The sequence below is a fragment of the Carlito syrichta genome, unplaced genomic scaffold (genome assembly GCF_000164805.1).
Source record: "Carlito syrichta isolate Samal-C Ts95f unplaced genomic scaffold, Tarsius_syrichta-2.0.1 Scaffold117959, whole genome shotgun sequence".
Lineage (NCBI taxonomy): Eukaryota > Metazoa > Chordata > Mammalia > Primates > Tarsiidae > Carlito > Carlito syrichta.
Genome location: NW_007062055.1, coordinates 2231 through 22030, shown reverse-complemented (window position 1 = coordinate 22030; position 19800 = coordinate 2231). Strand labels below are relative to the sequence as shown.

General features: G+C 58.9%; 1 protein-coding gene across 1 annotated transcript in view; it reads right to left on the bottom strand.

The window, feature by feature from the left end:
- The window catches only part of WNT7A (Wnt family member 7A), a gene marked incomplete at its 5' end in the record, with an annotated part of 50758 nt that extends 33004 nt beyond the window's left edge, over positions 1 to 17754 (bottom strand). Inside the window, 2 exon segments of the mRNA XM_021707439.1 lie at positions 214 to 485; positions 17400 to 17754. Coding sequence (XP_021563114.1) covers positions 214 to 485; positions 17400 to 17754 — 627 coding nt within the window.
- Between the last annotated feature and the right edge of the window lie 2046 nt (positions 17755 to 19800).

The following is a 19800-nucleotide window of genomic DNA, read 5'->3' as shown; positions in this document are numbered from 1 at the left end:
CCTTCCGCCCCGCTGGGCCACACCCAGCTCAGACGCACCCCAGCCCTCCAGGAACGGACCGCTTGGAGCCCCCCGCCTGACCAGCAGCAGGCAGAGGCCAGAGTGGAGCGCAGCGCGGGCGGACGCAGAGCCCCGGGGCCCTGCGCGCGCCAGAGCTCCCCGGGCTGCCCGCGGGTCTCGGCGGCGCGGTGGCCACCCTCCCTGGCTGCATACCTTTCGGCCTGCCTCGTTATTGTGCAAGTTCATGAGAGTGCGGGCATTCTGCTTGATCTCCCGGGCATCCACAAAGACCTTGGCGAAGCCGATGCCGTAGCGGATGTCGGCAGAGCAGCCACCCCACTTCCAGCCCTCGTCCCGGTGGTACTGGCCTTGCTTCTCCCTGTCGCAGCCGCAGTCGCTCAGGTTGCCCTGGGTGCAGGCCGCCGTGATGGCGTGGGCCACGCCGGCGGCGATGATGGCGTAGGTGAACGCGGCCTCCCGGCTCCCTGGGGGGGAGAGAAGAGCCTGTTGGGAGCCCGGCCCGGCCAGGGGGAGGCTGCGCTCCGCGGGCGCTAAGACAACACAGGCCCCTCCTGGGGGCGACCCAAACACCCGCCGTGACGCACACTCCCACCGGCCTCCAAAACCTTGGTCGGCCGCCCGGGCTCTGGAAGGCCAGTGCGGGGGACCCCTCCAGCCCACGATCACCCTCGGCCCACCCTGTGCCCCCTGCTCGTGCAACGCGCTCACAGCACCGCGCACCGCATCTTTGCCAGCTACAGAGCGCACTGGCTCCGAGCCAGAAGGCTTGGGTTCCAACCCCGGGAAGAGCAATCCCCGGCTCTGTGACTCTCCCTCCGGGCGCCTCCGGCTCCTCGGTTGTGAAGTGGGATTTCGTGACAGCACCCTGCTCGTGGCAGTGAGGCAGGACACGAGGAGTATGTCCATGGAGCGCCCTCGGCCCCCGCCTTGCTCGTGGCACCTGCCTGACACCGCAGCTCTTGTTCTCACAGCCACCATCGTGGCTGGGATTTTATTTTATTTTCTGAGTCGGAGTCTCACTCTGGAGCCCGGGCTGGAGGGCAGTGGCACGCTCACGGCCACCCCAGCGTCGACCTGCTGGGCTCTGGAGATCCTTCCACGTCAACCTTCCAAGTAGCCAGAACTACAGGCACTTTTGTGCTTCCCACGCCTGGCCAATTTTTTTTAAGTTTATGCATTGTAGAGACGAGGTCTCACCAAGTTGCCCGGGCTGGTCCCGGACCCGCGGGCTCAGGCAATCCACTTGCCTCAGCCTCCCAAAGGGCTGGGACTGCAGGCTGAGCCACCCAGTCCAGCCATGGCTGGTGTTTCAGACGTCTGTCCCCTTCCTTCTTCTCTGGCCCTCTCGCGACACTGGGAGCCTCTCCAGTGTGGGTGGGAGGGCCCTGAGGAACTGGGGTGCAGGAGGGAGAACGCTGGCAGGGAGCGATCTGGGCCTGTGCCACCCAGCCTCTTGGCCTCACTGGGCCTCAGCCTCCCCCCTGCAGCCTGAGTTCAAGAGCAGGGTCTTCTTTCCAGGGCGAAGACGGAGGCCGTCTGTGGGAAGGCCCGCGCATGCCCTGAGCCCCGAGCAAGCACTGGCTAAGTTTGCTCTCGGAGCCTGGTGAGTTGCAGCGAAGCCACCTGGAAGAAAGCAGCCCCGGAGCCCAGAGCAGGGAAGCGGGACCGGGAGCGTGCTGCCGGCCGAGGGGACGGAGGCGGCCCACACCGAGCGGGAGGAGGCAGGGAGGCGGCCTCCCAGTGGCTCCGAGCCCCGGGTCGCCCCGACCCAGACGCAGGGAGCTCCTTTCCCCACCCGCCTCCTCACCTGCCTCTTGGCCTCCTCCCCAGGCTGCTAAGACACAAGGACCTGTCCCCCGCCCCACCGCCGCTCTGCCCGCCGCAGGACGTAGGCCTGCCCACCCGCCCAAGGGGACGGCTGCCCTGTGCTGAGGCTGGCTCTGCCGGGGTGTTCTGCGCCAGCCCACCCGCAGTGTCCCTGCCACCCAGGGCCTCGGGAGCCAGAACCCTTGGCCTCACATCCCAGCTCTGCTGCACGCCAACTGGGGTGTGCTCCTTCTCCCCTCAGAGACTCTGTCTCCAGGTTTACGAAACGTGGAGATGACTGGTGCGGACCTGCCGGGTGCTGCAGAGCAGAGGGCCCTGTGAGTAGGGTGACTCCGGGGAGGGCACCTCGGCTTTGGGGCAGGGAAGGGCATGCTTGGCGCACCTCCTGGGCTCCCAGCTGTCCGCCCTTACCATTCCCTTGGCATTAGAAAACATCTCTGAGGAATGTGTGCCCGTCCAAGAGCCGGGCACAGGGCAGCGGGGCCGGTGGGGAGCCACCAGGGCACCCACACAAGCTCCACTTCTGGACCAGCATAGTGCCCAGCACACTTTTGCTACATGAAGGCAGGACATGCCGTGTCCACGGATCAGACGCTGGGCTGGGCACAGCAGGGCAAGGGCATCTGTCAAGGCAAGCGGCTGAAGACAAAGGGAACAGCAGGGCGGGTGGGAACAGAAGGCGGCTGCTGGCTTGCCAAGGACCGAGCTTTCACACGGAGGCCAGGAGTGGACAGGAGACCAGGCCTTAAGTCCCACTAAGGCAGGACATCAGAAGAGACAGACACTCCCCTGCCACCTCTTCGGCAAAACGAGACACCAAGCGAGCAGGCCTCTCAGCCAGGCAGGGGGTGGGAGGGCAGGGGTAGGGGTGAGGGGAGTCCGGATCGCCTGGCAATGGCAGCCGCTTCCTGCCTTTGCACGCGGCTTAGATTCAGCCCCCTCCATGCTCCCAGGGCTCTAGGGCAAGTGAGGAGCCTCACCCAGTCCCATGATTCCCAAGAACCCTAGAAAAGCAAAGGGAAAGTGCCTCCCCCACCCCCAATCCAGGGCACCACCTCATACTCCAGAGAATCAAATGCACAAGAAACTTCAACACGAGGGGAGACAGGCAACATAGGCTCAGACCTTCAAGGACATCAGAGAAAAGACAATCAGATGGAGGCCAGGGGAGAAATCTGTTCCTTCACTATCCAGCTGCGTGCCCTCGGTGGAGTCGCCTAACCTCTCCGTGCTCCAGTTCCTCTGCTAGGAAACGGGGTGATAACAGTACCATTTTACCTGCGTGGCTGTGGCTGAAGGCACTCGAAGAAACCGGCCATGGTAAAGAATTAGCATAGTTCTTAGCATGAGAAATTGGCCCCCGATGCTGCAGCTATTACATTGTTTATTGATGGCAGTAGTGACAGTTCCTTACAAGAGGGACAAGGAATAGAGGTCTCCATAGATCTCCATTGACGACTGAATCCACGGAGGCCAAGAGAAAGGTCTGACTGGCCCAGGACACCCCGTGGTGGACAGCAGACCTGAGTTGTCGATCTGGCCCCTGGCCGCCCCAGGTACACCAAGCACGGTCCCCAGGGATCACTCACATCCCAGCTGCGGTGGGCAGGCCCCCTGGCAGGCTCCAGCCGTGGCGAGGAGACTGTGCCCCCTTTCTCATGCCAAGAATGAAGCGTGCAAGTCGAGGAGGGGGCAGGGAGCCTGCCCTTCTCACCAGCTCCTTCCTGGGGGAGGGGCTGCCAGCCCAATACGGGAGTTATTCTGTGTCGCCCTGCTCTGCTGTCCTACGGCAGGCCTAACTCACTACAGACCTGTTTCCAGCCCCCCCCATCGCTGAATCTCACCTCACCCCCGGGGGGGAGGGGCGGCGGCACCTGCCACGCATTCAACCCCCCCGAGTTCTTCCTGGTGGCCCCTGACCCAGGAGAAGTCTCACGGAGCACCGTGGCCTTCCCCTCCCTGCCACACTGGTCCTCTCGGCGCTCGGCCCCTGAGACACAAAGGCGCCGTGGAGGAGTCACGAAGAAATGAGGGACGGTCATTTTGGTTTCAGAGCTCTCGGGCACCCAGATTCCGGCTGGTGAAGTCCTTCGGGATGACAAAGCCACTGCGGGCCCTCGCTGTGCACTCTGATGTCGGCTTTGTCCACTCCCACTAGGCTGAGACCGTTCAATCTCACCCCACCTCTCACTGACCACTGAAGAAACTGCCCTGGGCACCCGCGACGCATAACTAGCATCACGCCCGCTAGCCTTTGTGAGTCTGTGTTGCTTCCTCTGTGAAATGGGTACAGTAACAGCCCCTACGCATCTGAGTGAAGTGGATCCCAGAAGCAGGGCTGGTGCTGAGTTTAGTGACCGGCAGGCAGCAAGTGCTCAGTAAACTTCAGCCACTGTTGGTGTTACTATTACCGACAATGTGAGTCGCAGGCACGATGTCCTGAAGGACAAGACAGCCCCAGGCAGAGGCAGGTGCGTGAGGCTGCTCAGGTGTCCGTCTGCCCAGCCAGACTTCCTGTTCACAAGGCCACGGGGTCGTGTCTGTCTGGCTCCCACCACTCTAGTCCCCTCCAAAATGTGCAAGGGACCTGACAGGCCTGAGTCTCAACCTCAACCCTGCCAGGAGCCGCGTGACCTTGGGCGTGTCGTTTAACTGCTCTGAGCCTCTATTTCCTCAGCGCTGTTAGCACCTACCCCGTAGGAAGTAGACACGGCCCAGCACCTAGCAGGTGCTTCAATAAAGGGTCGTGTGATAATTCGTATAAGTGATGGAACTGGAGGCACTGTTGGGAGGTACAGAGAGGGACCCGGACTCCCTGACATCTTAGACCGGTTTATTGTCTGTTCTCTGCACCAGCCCTACTCCACTCTGCAACACCAGCTAGAGTATGATCTTGAAGGCAAGCACTCTGCCGTGTTCCTTGCTGTGACCTCGGGGCCGGGCTCACAGTAGGGACTCAGTCAGTATCTGTGGGGTGAATGAAAGCAAGCCCCAAACAGCGGCCAACAACCACACGGTCTGTTTCCCCTTCTTTTCCTTATTTAACCACAGGATCTTTCCTGAGTGCTCTCGTCTGCTCGGCTCCACGCTAAGCACTTGAGAAGACGCTCACCTGTCACTTAAGAACATACCTCCTGAAGGGAGGTGGTAACCACAACCCCATGTTGCCAATGAGGAAGCGGAGGCTCTGAGAGGGTCTGGCGAGGCGGGCACGGAGCTTGAGACCCCCCAGATCCCATCTCCCCGCCCACTCGGCAAGACAAGACTGCCCCGGGGCAGCAGCACACAGCTCACTGGGGGTGTTTTTGTTCAGGGGAGTGGAAGAGGGTGGAGAGCAGGTGACGTTTGTCGGGCACCTACTGTGTGCCAGACCCACTCTTGGCTCTCCGTGCTGATTGGCAGCGACTCCGGTGACGGCTACCGTTCTCCATGATTTTACGACCGAGGAAACGAAGGCTCTGAGAATTCAAGTGACTGGCTGAGGTCACTTGCCTGGAAACTGACCAGAACCAGTCACCCACCAAGCAGGGTGGTGTGCTTCCTCAGGCCCACCCTCTCCTTCCCTGGCCCAGGAGTGCGTGGCAACTCCACAGTCAAGAGAGATTCCTCTGGCTCGAGGCATCAACTCTTGCCAAGTGCACTTAACTTAGCCCTGTCCGGAGATGGCCTTCCGTTATTATCAGTAAGACTTATCCATAAGTAATTTTTCAGGCCCATTCCAGTCGGAGAGTTTGCCAAGCAGAGAACAGGGTTGTATGGTCGGAAGAAAGTAAAAAAGGACCCAGAATCTCAAAACCTTAGGCCTGCAGGATGAGAGGCACTGTCCAACTCTGTCCATGGTGCCTCTTTGTCCCACCCCAGGTGGGATGGGGAAACTGAGGCGCAGAGAGGCGAGGCGACTTGCCCAGGAAGAACCAGGATGCAAACCTGGGGGCCACAGGTGTCCCCAACCACTTTGGAGGATTCCCTTGGACCCTGGCCATGCTCACTGCTCTGAGAGTAGCCCCTCTCAGCAGCCTGGGGAAGCTCCTGCAGTTGGGTCATATCCCAGATCTCACCTGTCTTCTACAAGACATGTGCGAGGGTGACTCGATGATGCCTGTTTCATGACTGCCAAAGTACAGCTGATATGCCCAAAGGCATGCAGCTCCTGAGAAGCGTGGCAGACTCAGAAAATGCTTCCCATTTGCCTGGTTCTCTTCTTCTTTTTTTTTTTTTTTGAGTTGGAGTCTCACTCCGTCACTCAGACTAGAGTGCAGTGGCATGCTTACGGCCACCGCAGCCTCGACTTGCTGGGCTCTGGCGATCCTTCCGCCTCAGCCTTCCAAGTAGTTAGAACTACAGGCGTGCGCTACCACGCCCGGCTAATTTTTGATTTACTGTAGAGATGAGGTCTTGCCAAGTTGCCCAGGCGGGTCTCGAACCCGCGGGCTCAGGCAATCCTCTCGCCTCAGCCTCCCAAAGCGCTGGGATTACAGGCTGAGCCACCGAGCCTGCCTGCCTGGTCCTCTTCTGAGCACTCAATGTAGACCCCGCTTAATTCCGGCACTGCCAAGTGGCCGTGAAAATCAATCAAGACTTCCATGTAAAGAGTTCCCTATGAGGTGTGGACCATTGCTATGTCCATTTGACAGATGTGGAAATTGAGACCCAGAGCACGATGTCCCCTACAAGGCTTTACGCCCAGCCAGCCCGGCTCCAGAGTCCAACGCAGCATCCTGCCCTCAGGCAATTGTGCTTACTCCAGTCCTGTGGTCTCACAACCTGCGCTTTTGCCCAGATCTTCCACACAGAGGCCATGAGTGGACGCCGGCCTTGGCCACCGCTGACCGTCCCCTTCCAGGAACAGATTCACCCTCTCTCTGGCTATGGGGACACCTTCCCTGCAGCACCTGCCTCGTCCTTCTGCCCAGGGGCAGAGGAAGAGGCTCCATCAAGCTCTGCCCTCCCCTCCGCCTCCTTGACCAAGTCATCTGTTCCTCCACTCCACAGATATTTTCGACCACCTGCTATGGGCCAGGCACCGCACGAGGAGCTGGGAAAACTGAGATGAGGAGTTCAGACGTGGCCTTGCCTTCACGGGGGACAGGGAGCCAGACCAAGTCACTCAGTGGCAGCTGAGGACTCTGAGTAGGGTGAGATGGGGCAGTGATGGGGTGGTGCCCGGAGCTGGGCGGCCATGAAGCCTCCAGGGGAAGAGGCAGCTTCAGGCTGAGGGACGCTCGAGTGACAACCCTGACATGATGCGGCCAGCCAGGAATGAGAGCAGGGAAGCTGGGGGGCACAGGAAGAGGCGAGGCTATGGAGACGGGCAGTGGTGGGTCTGGCTGGCCCCCCCATCCTGCCCCGGGCAGAGGCTCCTCCTCTCCCTGGAATCCGAGAACAGACTCCCAGCGCCACAGACAAAACGCCCAAATGCTCCTCCTCGAGTGGGGGGTTCGAGGACGATGTGAGACTTACCCGAGGCCACCCGTGACTCAGCAAGACCAGGGTCTCCTGGTTCCCCGTGCGGGGCTCCCACCCTCACCTCCACCACGCCTTCCCTCACTCGCTCACCATCTACCTATCCAGGTGAAGCCTCCATCCACGAGCCTTGGGAACCACCTTCTTGGGATATCCCAGGTGACTTCTGCTGGGAACGCAGAGAAGAGGGAGCTCGCTAGTCCCTCCTCTCGGCCGCTTATGGAGCTGGTCGGCCCTGAGCAAGGGCTCTGTCTCCTGCAGTCTCAGCTTCCCCATCTGTGAAACGGGAACCCCCAGGCACTGCCAAGTTGCTGTGAAAAGCGCCAAGAGTGCCCAGAAAGTGCTTGAGAGAGAATGGTGTGATCACTGAGGTGAAAACGGGGAGCCCAGCAACGCCCTCTGTGGTTCCAGCCCCATAACGATCCTGGCGGCTGCAGAGGAAATAAACTGCTGTCCCAGCCTGCCCAAAAGGTTCCATTCCACCGCCCTGGGCAGCCACTGAAAATGGTTTGCACCGGAATATTATCAGGGTGTATTTACGGTATCTTACTGGAAACCACAAAGTGCATTGTATTTTTTTTTTTTGCTTTTGCTATTTAAAGCCAATGGGTCAGAGAGCAAGCAATCTGCAGTGACACAAGCTGAAATATATGATGATTTGGAAAACATACAGATGGAAAAAGGCTGCTCTTGCCAGCCCCGTGGCAGGGCAGTTCACAGCCCCTCTGGGCTCAGCATGCCATGTGTGGCTGTCTTCGGGCAGAGGAACTAGGGAGTCTCTCCGTGAACACCCGGAAAATCCGGGGGTGCAGGGAGCTGTGTTGGGGCTGAGCCTGGTGAGGTGGCAGGCCCATCGTGATGGAAACGAGATGAAGTGTGCAAACCCCCAGCCTCCGCCCTTCTCTCCGTCCCAGGGTCTCTCTTCGCACCAAGCAAGGCCAGAGCACACTGCTGACCGTCCGCAACGGCCACCACCTGCCCCTTCCCGCCTTCATGCCTGTGGACATGCTGTTCCCATGACCTGGAAATGCCCTTCCTGTCCCACCTGCCTGCTGAACAGGAGTGACTGCAGCCCAGGTGGTTTCAAAGCTGGGTCCTGGATGCTGATAAACCTGTGTTCACGTCCTGGCTCCTCTTCCCAGTGGTGGGATCTTGGGTAAGTTCATTCGTCTCCCGAAGCCTGTTTCCTCACTTGTAAAGTGGGAAAATAAATAAAATATCTGCCTGCTGTGGTTGCTGAGAGGATTAAACAAAGCGATTGCACGACAGGCTTGGTCCACGCCTGGTGAGGGATCAATAACCAGTAGCTCTCATCACGGGCATTACTGGTTAGCACACATCCCTCCAGCTGCAGCTCCCAGGCCCCTTCCTCCGGGGTGCCTCCCAGATATCCCCTCCCTGCACCATGGCCCAGTACCTCGTGCATCCTTATTGTGTATTGAACCGAATGACCTGACTCTTCCCCACGGGGTTGTGGGGACCTGGACTATTTATCTGCGAAGCCTCAACAGTTGAATGAATGAATAAATGTGCGTGTGAAGGCAAATGAGTGAGAGAGAGAGAGAGAGAGAGAGAGAGAGAGTGTGTGTGTGTGTGTGTGTGTGTGTGTGTGTGTCTGTGTCTGTCTGTCTACCATATGAAAGCTGGAAAGAGAACGTTATAACAAAAGACTCATCTCAAAGAATAGTGTCAGGAGAGCTAAAACCCAGGATGAACTGAGGCTTGCAAAAAAAATGCAAACGAGACAAAAAGTCCTTTGTTAACTGCGTTCTAAGCAAGAATAGGGAAGAATAGGTCTTTTGCTTAGGCAAGATGGCGCATTGTTAAGAAATGGCAGCGAGAAAGTGGAGCCGGCCCGCCCTCGCCTCTGTCTCTCTCACTGGAACGGTCTTCAAATCCATCCTTTCCAGCATTCGTGAGCTCACCAGACGCGCACACCACGCCCCCAGCCCGCGGCCGGCGGAAAGATGGAGCCCCTTTTGTGAGGCGTGTGGATCCCCAGGCCCGGACCCTGAGCCTGAGCCTGAGCCAGCCAGAGGAGGGAGTTGCTTGAGTGACTGCCCGGGAGAAGGGGGCGACAGATTCGACAGAAGCAGAAGCCCAGAAGCGGATCAGAGCTTCCTGGTCTGTAGACAGAGGAGGGTGGACACCAGGGCTGAAGCCTAGGCCACTCGCGCCCATCCCTGGAAAAATTCCGGCCGGAGGCACCAAACCGGTCGTGAGCAGGTGGAAAAGAATGCAGCGTTCTGGGAGCGCTTGTTGGGAAATCACCCCTTCTTTGTCGATGGCAACGCTGGAGACAGAGCAAAGGTCCACGCGTGCAAAGAACTGGATGATCGCCCTAGATCCTGCCCCTCCCCCGATCAAGTCCCTCCAACAACTGCCTCCCCAGGCAAGCCCCCTGAGTCCGGTATCAGCCCCTGTGGGCGTGCTGGGCCCCACCTCGTTCCTCAGCCTCTCCTGCCCTCCCTACCCCCCACCCTGGCGTCCCTGGTGCTGTGCCAAGCCACTCTGGATTCCGGGGCTCCTGCCTGGGCCCGGTCACCAAGCCCTTCCGGCCACCCCGCCCCTTCCCCTCCGGGGTAGACCCCTGCAGGCCGCTTCTGTGCCCATCCTCCCACTGCCTCTCCTCTTCCTCTTGTACCAGAGCCCTCGGGCACTTTCCAGCCTCGACTTCCCTTTGTCCCCACCAATCAGCGAGTGCTCTGGGCAGAGCCCGTGTACCAGCAGACCCTGAAGGGATTCTAGTCAGTATCTGCGGGATGGGGAAGTGGAGACGTGGGTCGACACACGGTGGCGAGTGGGTCTCATCCGTGAGCATTTGGCATGCATAAACTTCGCCAGTGCACCAGGAAAAAATAAATGTCAACACTACGTGCTTCTATTTTGGATATGTACCCTTCGTTTTATGCAGTACTTTCCTGTATATACTTTCTGCCTGCCCATGAGTGTTTTCCTGTATTTGTAGGGAAGCCCAGGCATTCTGAGTTTTAGGCAGGGTTAGAGGGACTTCCGAGGGTAAGGTTGACAGGAACAGAGCTCACCGTCTGGGTCGAAGTCAGAGCTAGGAAGTGCCTCTTCTGTCCCCATGGGGGGAGATATCCAAGTCAGGAGTGAGTGGACCCACTTGGCGGGGCCTTCCAAGTGGGTCTAAAACCACACACCGAGTGCAAGTCAATCCGGGGGGCTCTCCAGGGCAGCGTCTCCCAGTGTGGGGACCCCTGAGGAGCAGCTCCACAGGACAGTGAGTCCCAGCTTGGAAGAGTGGCCCCCCCAGGGGAAGCTTGCTCAAGCTATTTTCTTGCCTGCGGGACTTTTCAGGGCCTTTCCTAGGCTGGTGGGCCCTCTGACGCTCCTGGAGCAGGGGGTAGAGCATGCTAAGTTCCCCCATTTTTCATCCATGGACATCTCTTTCCCCCGGCCAGCGGGCCGCGAAGGTGGGGTGGGGGCGGGAACGAACGCCCCGCCGAGCAGACCCTGGGCACAGCTCCTCTCGAGTTACGCGTCAGCGTGGCTTCCCGGGCCTTGACCTAGTGGACACTTTCATCCCACCGGAAGCCAATGCACAGGTGGGAGGGAGAGCCCCCAGAAGAGTGGACCGTGTCAACCTTCAAGAAGATTTTGGCAAGTGGGAAGGCCAGGCTAAAACAGACCTGGCTTTCCCACTTCCGGGGTGTACACACACACGAGAAAATGGAGCGCTTGCGGCGTGTGAGTGCTCTCCAGACCCGGTGTTCAGAAGACAGACAGGACCAGGCTTGTTCTCAGGGCTCGGCGCCCCCGGGTACACATAAAGTGAAAAGAAGCTGATGTACCCAGGGGTCATACACCTCTTCACGTGTTCCCTGAGGACCCACTACGTGCCAGGCCTGGCCAGGTGCTGGGGGTCCAGGCTCCCAGGAACCTCACGGTGAGGGAGAAGAGGAACGTTGGACAGGGTCTTGCAGAGTCAGCAAAGTCACTTCCGAAAGAGGTAAGGGCTCTAAAGACAGGATGCCTGGCTGGGGGTGGGACTGTCTCGGGTGGGATGATTAGGAAGACTTCCTGGAAGAGGTGGCCCTTGAGTAGAGACCTGCATCGTGTGGGAGAAAGCAGACTGCCTTCCATGGCTCAGCTGCTTCTCCCATGTGCCCTTTTGTCCAGCCCCTGCTCCAGAAAGGAGCTGCAGCAGGGGTCTGCTCCAGTTTCTGTGGCGTCCCTACATTCACTGAGCCCACCTGTGAGGACTGGGCCTTCCATGTGCCAGGCACTGTGTCAGCGGCCTCTGCTTCCTCACAGAGCTTCCTTCTGGCCAGAGAGACAGACAGTAATAACACCACGACGATTTACGGAGCACGTTGAGGCGCCAGGTACGATTCTGAGTACAGGAAGTATCCTGTCCTTCCACCGCCCACGAGGTCGGTGCCATGGTCACTCCCACTTGATCAAGTCCACAGCTCATAAGTGACCAAGCCGGAAGCTTTGGGGTGAAACCGTCACACAGCAAGTGAGCCAAGAAGAGAGAACACGTACTGGAGCTGCAAAGTGATGCGAAGACAAACGCGGCAGGTGAGGGGCGGTGGGGACCGGCGGCCTGCGCTGGCGAGGTGGGCGACGGAGCCTTCCCTGAGCGGGTGACGGGGAGCAGAGAGTGGAAGGGTGGGGGGGCAAGGCAAGCTGCCATCTGGGGCAGGGCGTCCAGGCAGCAGGAGCAGTGCGGGTCAAGACCCCGAGGCGGGAAGGGCTTTAGCGGCGGCGCACAAGGAGCAGGAGGTGAGCAACGGGAAGCCGCCGTGGGGTGTGGCGCCGCGGACGCCATGCTTGGAGGGACACGGGAAGATGCTGTGCTGGATGGCTGTGTGGACCAGGGGCCCAGAGAGGGGGGACTGGCGCCTTTGAAGGCGGATGCGGTTGTCCAGGCAACGACTTCCTGAAGATGGATGCTTGAGCCCGCGGAGGGTGGCGGAAGTGGTGAGAAGTGGGCATGCTTGGGGGCATATTTTGGAGACAGAGTCAAAACGGTGAGTTCAGGTTAGTTACTGGACCAATAGCTTCTGGGCTCCAGGAACACCATCTAGAGACCGTACCCCCGAATCTCTGAGCCTGTGTTCATTTAACAGGGGCACACTGGCCTCCTGAAAGGGGGAAGGGATGTCCTCTGATGACCCCAGCCCGACACGTGCCAGGGTGTTACATCCCATCTCATACAATGCCACTGGGGCCCAGCAAGGTGGGCTGAGGGCCGCACCCACCCCGCAGACAAGGAGAAGAAGGACTTACTCAGAGGCCTCAGCAACACAGGGGTGAAGCCAGGAGGGAAACTGGCCGAGTGACTCCAGTTCTGGGGCTCGCGAGGCTACCCCACAGCCCGCAACAAGACCAGGGGTTCTCACAGACATGGGAGCCTTGGGACTGTCAAATCTGGCAGGTTCCCACAAACAGAAGGATCCCTCCAGTGACAGGAAACGCACTGCCTGTCCTACCCTGCCAGAAACAGCCACGCAGCTCTGGTCTGAGCCCGTCCCCCAGAGGGGAGACAAAGTGGGTGATGAGGACCCAGTGAGGTGCAGGACGAGAAAGGGCTGTCTCAGCTCCAGGCTCGTATCGAGCCTTCGTGACCAGACGAAGGTAGGAGAGTGTGACGCCACCTGGGAGCAAGGACCCCGAAGCACTGCCTGACCCAGCCACGGGTCCCTGGCACTCTGACTCTGACTCCAGTACAACCCCGGTGGCCAAGCCTGATGGGACAGTCACAGCCCGACAGAAAAGCCGGCAAAAGGCACGCGGAGGCAGCTCACAGCAGAGCAAACATGCATAGCCAGTGGACACAGGCAGAGTTTCCAAGCCCACCCTTTCTCAGAGAAATGCACGTTGAGATGACAGGGAGATGGCGTTTTACACACAATTCACCAGGCAAAAATGCAGCTGGTCAATCCCCGAGTTGGAGCAACGCTGCTGGCCTAGCAGGAGAGGAACGTGGCACCCTCACAGTACAATGGAAACAAAATGATTGACTTTGGGGAAATAGCTCTACATGAGACATTAAACATAAACAAACAAGAGACGGCAAACCCAAGATTCAGGAGAGAGAAAGCTTGGCTTGGGAGGGAGACACAAGCCCCCTGGGGTGAATGGCAAGTTTTCTAGTTGCTGTGGGCAGTGAATTCGAGAGGGTTCACTTATTATTCAAGAAAAAGAGAAGCCTAGAAGGAGGTGAGAGACATACTAGGTGCCAAGGTCACGCTGGGCCTGAGTAGCAGTTGATCAAACAGATAAGGGACATGCACCCCACTCAGATCATCCCTGGGACTCAAGGTTTTTGACAGCCGGCATGCCACCTCGCCCCCATCCCCTGAGGCAGCAGTGCCCTCTCCCCCACCCCCTCAGCGCACACGTGTCTCCGACTTTGCCTGGTTGTGCCCTCTGCCTGAGATCCTCTTCGCTGACGAAGGAGTTTCTTTCCACCCTTCTAGACCCAGACTGAGGGCCATCTCCGCCGTCCAGACCACTCCCTCCATCTCGAGGTCTCGCCTCTGGGCACCCCCCACATCCCCTATGCCTCTCCCGAAAGCTTAGCCCACACTGCTCTCTGGTTGCTCGCAGCTATGGACCGAGTGACACCCCCGCTAAAATCCATATGGTGAAGCCCTAACCCCCAGCACCTCAGAATGTGACTGCACTTAGCGGTAGGAATGTGAACGAAGGAATTAAGTTAGAAAGTGACTATTACTGTGGGCCCTAGGCCTATGGGACTTGAGTCCTCATCAAAGAGGAAACCCGAGACACGATGGGCACCCGGGGAAGGCCACGTGAGGACACAGTGACAAGGCAGCTGGAGGCAGTCTGGGGAGAGAGGCCTCGAAGCAACCAACCCTGCTGACACCTGGATCTCAGGGGTCCCGCCTCTGCAACTGTGAGGAATACATTTCCATGGCTTCAGCCACCCGGTCTGTGGTGCTTTGTTCTGGCAGCCTGGCAGACGAGTACGCTCGTGAGCCATTCTGCTCCCAGGCCTGGCCGCAAGAGCTCTGTTGCCCTTGGCCACTGTGAATGGTCTGGAATGGACACCCAACCCGTCAGTCGGCTGGCCCAATCGGAGTGAACCTTAGGGCTTTTGCAGGTGCTGCCAGAGAAAAGCCAGGGATCCTTCTGGCGGGACTTGAACCCGGAAGTTGGGGTGCTGGAGCTACAACGGCCGTCCTGCCGCCCCAAGAGGTGGCGCTGGGCTGCTGGGAGCCAACACTGCGTCTGGCCAGTCTGTTCTGAAAGCCAGCACCACCCCCGGCCCCCCGGTTCTTTGGGCACACGTGAATTCCCCTTGAGCATGAGGTGGCTTGAATGGGGCTTCCATTTCTCGCATCCACACTGTCGAGCCCTGGCTCCCTGAGCCTACCTCTTCCCCCTCCCTTGCAGTGCTCCAGACACATCAGCCTCCAAGCGTGTTCCTGTCTCAGGGCCTTTGTGCCCACTGTTCCCGCTGCCTGGCATGCTCTTCCCCCAGGCACGCTTGTAGCTCACCTCCCTCGGAAATCCAGGGCCCTCCCTGGCCACACCCTTGGGAGAAGCAGCCCCAAGCCGACGTGGGCACCCAAGAACGACTGGGCAAGTTCATGAATGGATCTGGCCAACGACGTAGGAATGAATGAATCTGTACCCAACCTACAGGATTCATAAGAGGTTGAGTCCTGTGATGTGGCCACGTGGGGGTCGAAAACCATCACCCAGCAGCAATTTCACAGGTTCGACCCATCCGTGGGCAGCCAAGCCCACGTGCGGGACTCCCCATCAGCTCCCATCACCCAGACATTCAGACTCTGAGACTGACTCCACACACCCCCTGGCCCTGTTCCCTCTCCCTTCCGGTCCTGCCAACCAGGTGCCCTGGCACCCCGGCCCACGGAGTTCTCGGGCTGGAGTTCTAGCTGCCACCCCCACGGGCCCAGTCCACTGGCACGCCGCTTGCCCCTGGCCTCTGCTCCCGCCTGGTGTGCGCCGGCCCCTGGGTTTCCTCCTCCTCAGCCTCAGCTCTCCCATCGTGGTCAGGGCTGCTCGACAGCAGGGGCTCTGGGCCTCTGCCCCGCTGCCTGCCTGCTGTCCTCCAGGGCTCTGCTCCAGCGCCAGCCACACACGGGCCGCACGGTGGTGCTGGAAGGCCCCAGTGCCGGGGGCACTGCCACCCACTTTTGGTGGCGCTGGGCCGGGCCCTCTGAGCCTCAGTTTCCGCATCCGTCACATCTCATAGATCAGCAAAGCCACAAGTTCCAAAGACTGTAAGAGCCCAGGCCTGGGTCGCAGGAATGGGCTGTGTGTGTGTGTAACATCTAAGCAGGTCGGAGCAGAAAAACCACCAGTGATGAGCCAGAAAAGGCTCCCGGGACAGATGCCGGCATCCTCCGGGAGTGAGGTTTCCCTCACTGCATGCCCTGGGGCAGTCCCACCCTGTCTCTAGGTCTCAGTTTCCCCCTGAAAATGAGCCCGGGGTTAGGAAGAGGGGCAGGGGACCGAGTGAGATCGATACAACAGTGACCCCGGAAAAGGCGTGCCTGGAAAGGGGCTCCGCGGAAGAGAGGCCACCTGCCCGTGCACCCTGAGCCTGGCACCCTGCGCAGGTGCAAGAAGCTGCCTACAGAACACGGGAACACACCCAGACCTGCCGCGGCGTGGGTCTGCGGCTGCCCTTTCTCCCAGGAGAGGTGGTGAACACGGAGCAGAGCCCCTGCCCTTGGGAAGCTCACCCTCCAGACCGGCAGGCATGGCTTCAGACAGCCCAGGAGCGTGGGATGGGGTGGGCAGAGTGCCGAGGTCAGGGGGACTCGATGGACGGAGGACATGGCTGTGGGGGGGCTGAGGCAGGAGGGATGGGGGTGCTCAGGCCTCGGAGCAGCCCCAGCGGGTGCGTTTGGAAACAGGACGAGGCTGAGGGAGCCCGGGAAGCGGGGAGACAGCGCAGGTGGCAGCAGAGGGCAGCCCCAGCCGGGGGCACCTCATCCTGCTATGAGGCGCTCTCCCGTGGGTGTCTGGCAGGGGAGGGCAGGAGGTGATTTCCACTGAAAAAGGACAGTCCTGCCTGCTGGGTGCCCAAGGGTCCACGGGATGGCTGGGGCGGCAGGGAGACGGGGGCGGGAGAGCCCGGGGCAGCTGGGTAGCTCAGATCTGGCAGCAGTGTGACCAGAGGGGCGGCCGTGAGGATAAGAAGGGGCTGGACTCGGGGGGGCTTTGCAGTGTCCCACGGGAGTGACTGGCGCCGGAGGGAGGGACAGCGAGAACTCAAGGGTGCGCTCTGAGTCGTCCTGGGGATGGGTGGGCCACCCCAGGCCAGAGACCGAGAAGCGGAGGTCACCTGATTTTCAGGAAGTTCACGGTGTGGAAGTGGGCCAGCAGCATTCCTGGCCTCCCAGTGTAGAGGCACACAAGTGAGAAGACACACTGCACGGCCTTCCCCACGGCCCAAGGCCTCCTGGAGCCGATATCACTCTCCCCACCCTCTCCCCTCAAGGTTTTTGTCATAATTGCTTCAGAAGTCAAATGTGTGGCTCAGCATTCTGTGTGTGTGTGTCTGTGTACGCATGCCCATCTGCACACACCACTCCCATAAAATAGGAATTGCAAAGTCAAAAGCCCACCCATAGCCATCAGGCAGATCAGGTAGCAGGACCGTGCAGGTGGAGCAGCAATAGGGAGTGGTGGGGACTGTGGCTTCAATGAAAGGGAGCTGTGTTCTCAGCTCCAGTCCATTACAACCATGTGGGCACACGTGTAAACTATTGGTAGATTGGCTCACTTTTCAAAAGAAGCCAGAAATTCATATTTTGGGGTGAAACAACTAATTTTAAAATTGTGGCTTCAATTTAAAACACAACATCAGTGCTGTATCAGCAGGTTAGCACATGGACCCCTGGTTGCAGGTTTGCAACTTTGCCAACAAACACTTGGGGTGGCAGGGACTCAAACCAGAGGCCCGACCCTTCTCGGGAGAACTGAACTCAAACCAGGGCATTTGTAGGACCCCATAGCGAGGGCACTCTCGCATGGGACAGGCGGGGGGTCCCAGAGAGCTCCCGTGGGTATCCTTGCCTCTCACAGCCTGGACAGTTTGGGTGAGCACATACCCACTTTGAGCTCCTTCCCAAAGACGGTGCGCTCCCCCAGCGCCGAGCAGTTCCAGCGGCCATTGCGGAACTGGAACTGACACTCGTCCAGGCCCATCTGCGAGCCTTCTCCTATGACGATGATGGCGTCGGGCCGGCTCTGGCAGATCGCCCGCTGTCTGGGAGCCAGGCCTGGGATCTTGTTACAGATGATGCTCGCGCCCAGAGCTACCACCGAGGAGAAGCCACTGGAAGGGGAGACACAGAGAGACAGCAAGTCAGCCCAGCACGGCAGGGCACACAGCCCAGGGACTCCCCCGGGGTCCAGCCCTGGCCACCTGCTGGTCTCAGCCGGGGTGTCCCAACTTGTCGGATCCTGTGCTCCCAGCCCATCGATGTTCACTTATAAACCTATAATTTCCACATAGGTACTTGGTATCAGTGTACGCATCCAATACTAATGAAGCTTGTTTTCCCTTTCGAAAACAAAAAAAGATGGTGTACGTCACAAACATTATGTGAAAAAAGCAAGTCGCTGTTGAATGTATGGTAGGATTCACTTGAGGTGAAGTTTAAAAACATGCCAAAAGAAACCCAAACAAACAAGCCCAGGATTATTGAGGAATGCTTTATGCAGCAGCTGTCTCTGAAGGAGTGGGTGGGTGGGTGCTTGGGTACTCACACCATCACTTAGTGTTTTCTGTTCCTTCTGCCCAGCATACCCTTCCCTGGATCTTCCCATAGCCGGCTCCTGGCCATTCTGCTCCAGTGTCACTGATAAAAATCTGCTGATGTGTGCTATGCATACTCTCACGTATGTACATGTTACACTATTCTTTAAAAACTTAAAGAGAAGTTGTGAGTCGAAGTCCTGGTGTTTCTCCCTGCCTGCCACGGAGTGCGTGCGCCCCACTCCAGATGTGGCCGGTCTAGAGGAGGCATGTGACGCTGCTCCACACGTTGACTGAACATGTCGGACACCTGTCACGGGCTGGACACCCAAAAAGTCCTTCAAGGGAAGGCCTTTTAGGAGACGCCAGGAGACAGCTCTGAGCCTGGAGGCGAGGCCCGGCTCTCACGGAGCAAGGGTGGGAGACAATGCCGGCGTCGCCAAGGAAGCCATCCGAGAGTGAAGAAAGTGAAGGAAGATGCTGTGATGGCGCCTGGGGTCCAGGGAGGGGTGGAGAGAGAGAGGGCCACCTTACTGGGCGATCCACGACGTCCCCGAGGAAGTGGCATGGCAGCAGAGACCTGCAGCGCCAGGAGCCAACTGCAGGAAGGTCTGGGGAAGGGCATTTTGGCAGAGGGAACAGAAAACACCAAGTTCTCAGAGGGGGACCCACGTGGGGTCTCCACGGAACAGAAAGAACCCGTGGAAGCGGAAGCAAATCCAGGGCTGGGAGAGGAGATGGCTTGGGGCTGGGAATTTCTCAGGTGCCTCGGGCGGCCTCTGGAAGTGCTGAAGGGCTGGAGGCAGGACACGACATGGTCTGACGGCCCCACTCCATGTGCGCGAGGACTGCGGGTCCCAGCGCAGGAGCAGGGGACCAGGCAGGCTGGAGGTGGTGGTGGCTCGGCCTGACGGCGGTGCTGAGGACCGCTGCAGGAGGAGCTGATGGGGGGTGGAGGCGGCAGGCTCAGGGCAGGCTTGCGGGATTGTGCCAGGGAAACAGAGGCTCCTGGGAGGGCGGTGCGATTTCCAACACCAAGATGACCCCACACAGGGCAGCCCTCCCTTTACACAGCATCAAGAGAACTCCGAGAAAAGACCTCCCCAAAACCTCAGATCTTATTTATAAAAAATCGTGTATTTATTTCTTACAAGTTTAAACTTTAGTCACTTTCAAAGTACTCTTTGATGCAATACACCTATTGAGATTCTTTTTCCACTGCTTAGAACAGTTTCTGAACCTGTTCATTTTGATGCCTCTAAGTGCGTCTGTTTTTTTGTTGGTTTGTTTGTTTTCAGTTGGGAGTCTCACTCTGTCGCCCAGGCTGGAGTGCAGTGGCATGCTCACGGCCACCGCAGCCTCGACCTGCTGGGCTCAGGTGATCCTTCTGCCTCAGCCTTCCAAGTAGCTGTAACTATAGGTGCATGCTACCAGCCTTGGCTAATGTTTTTGATTTAATGTAGAGATGAGGTCTCGCCAAGTTGCCCAGGCTGGTCTCAAACCCGTGGGCTCAAGCAATCCTCTCACCTCCGCCTCCCCAAGTGCTGGAGCTTCTGTTGTTTTTTTTGTTTCACCTCTTCCATACCAGCAAAATGTTTCCCTTGAAGGACTTTTTCATCAGGGAAACAAAAAGCATCGCTGGGGGCAAGATCGGTGAATCCCACGCCTTGGGAGGCCGAGGTGAGTGGATGGCCTGAGCCCACAGGTTCGAGACCCGCCCGGGCAACTTGGCGAGACCTCATCTCTACAAT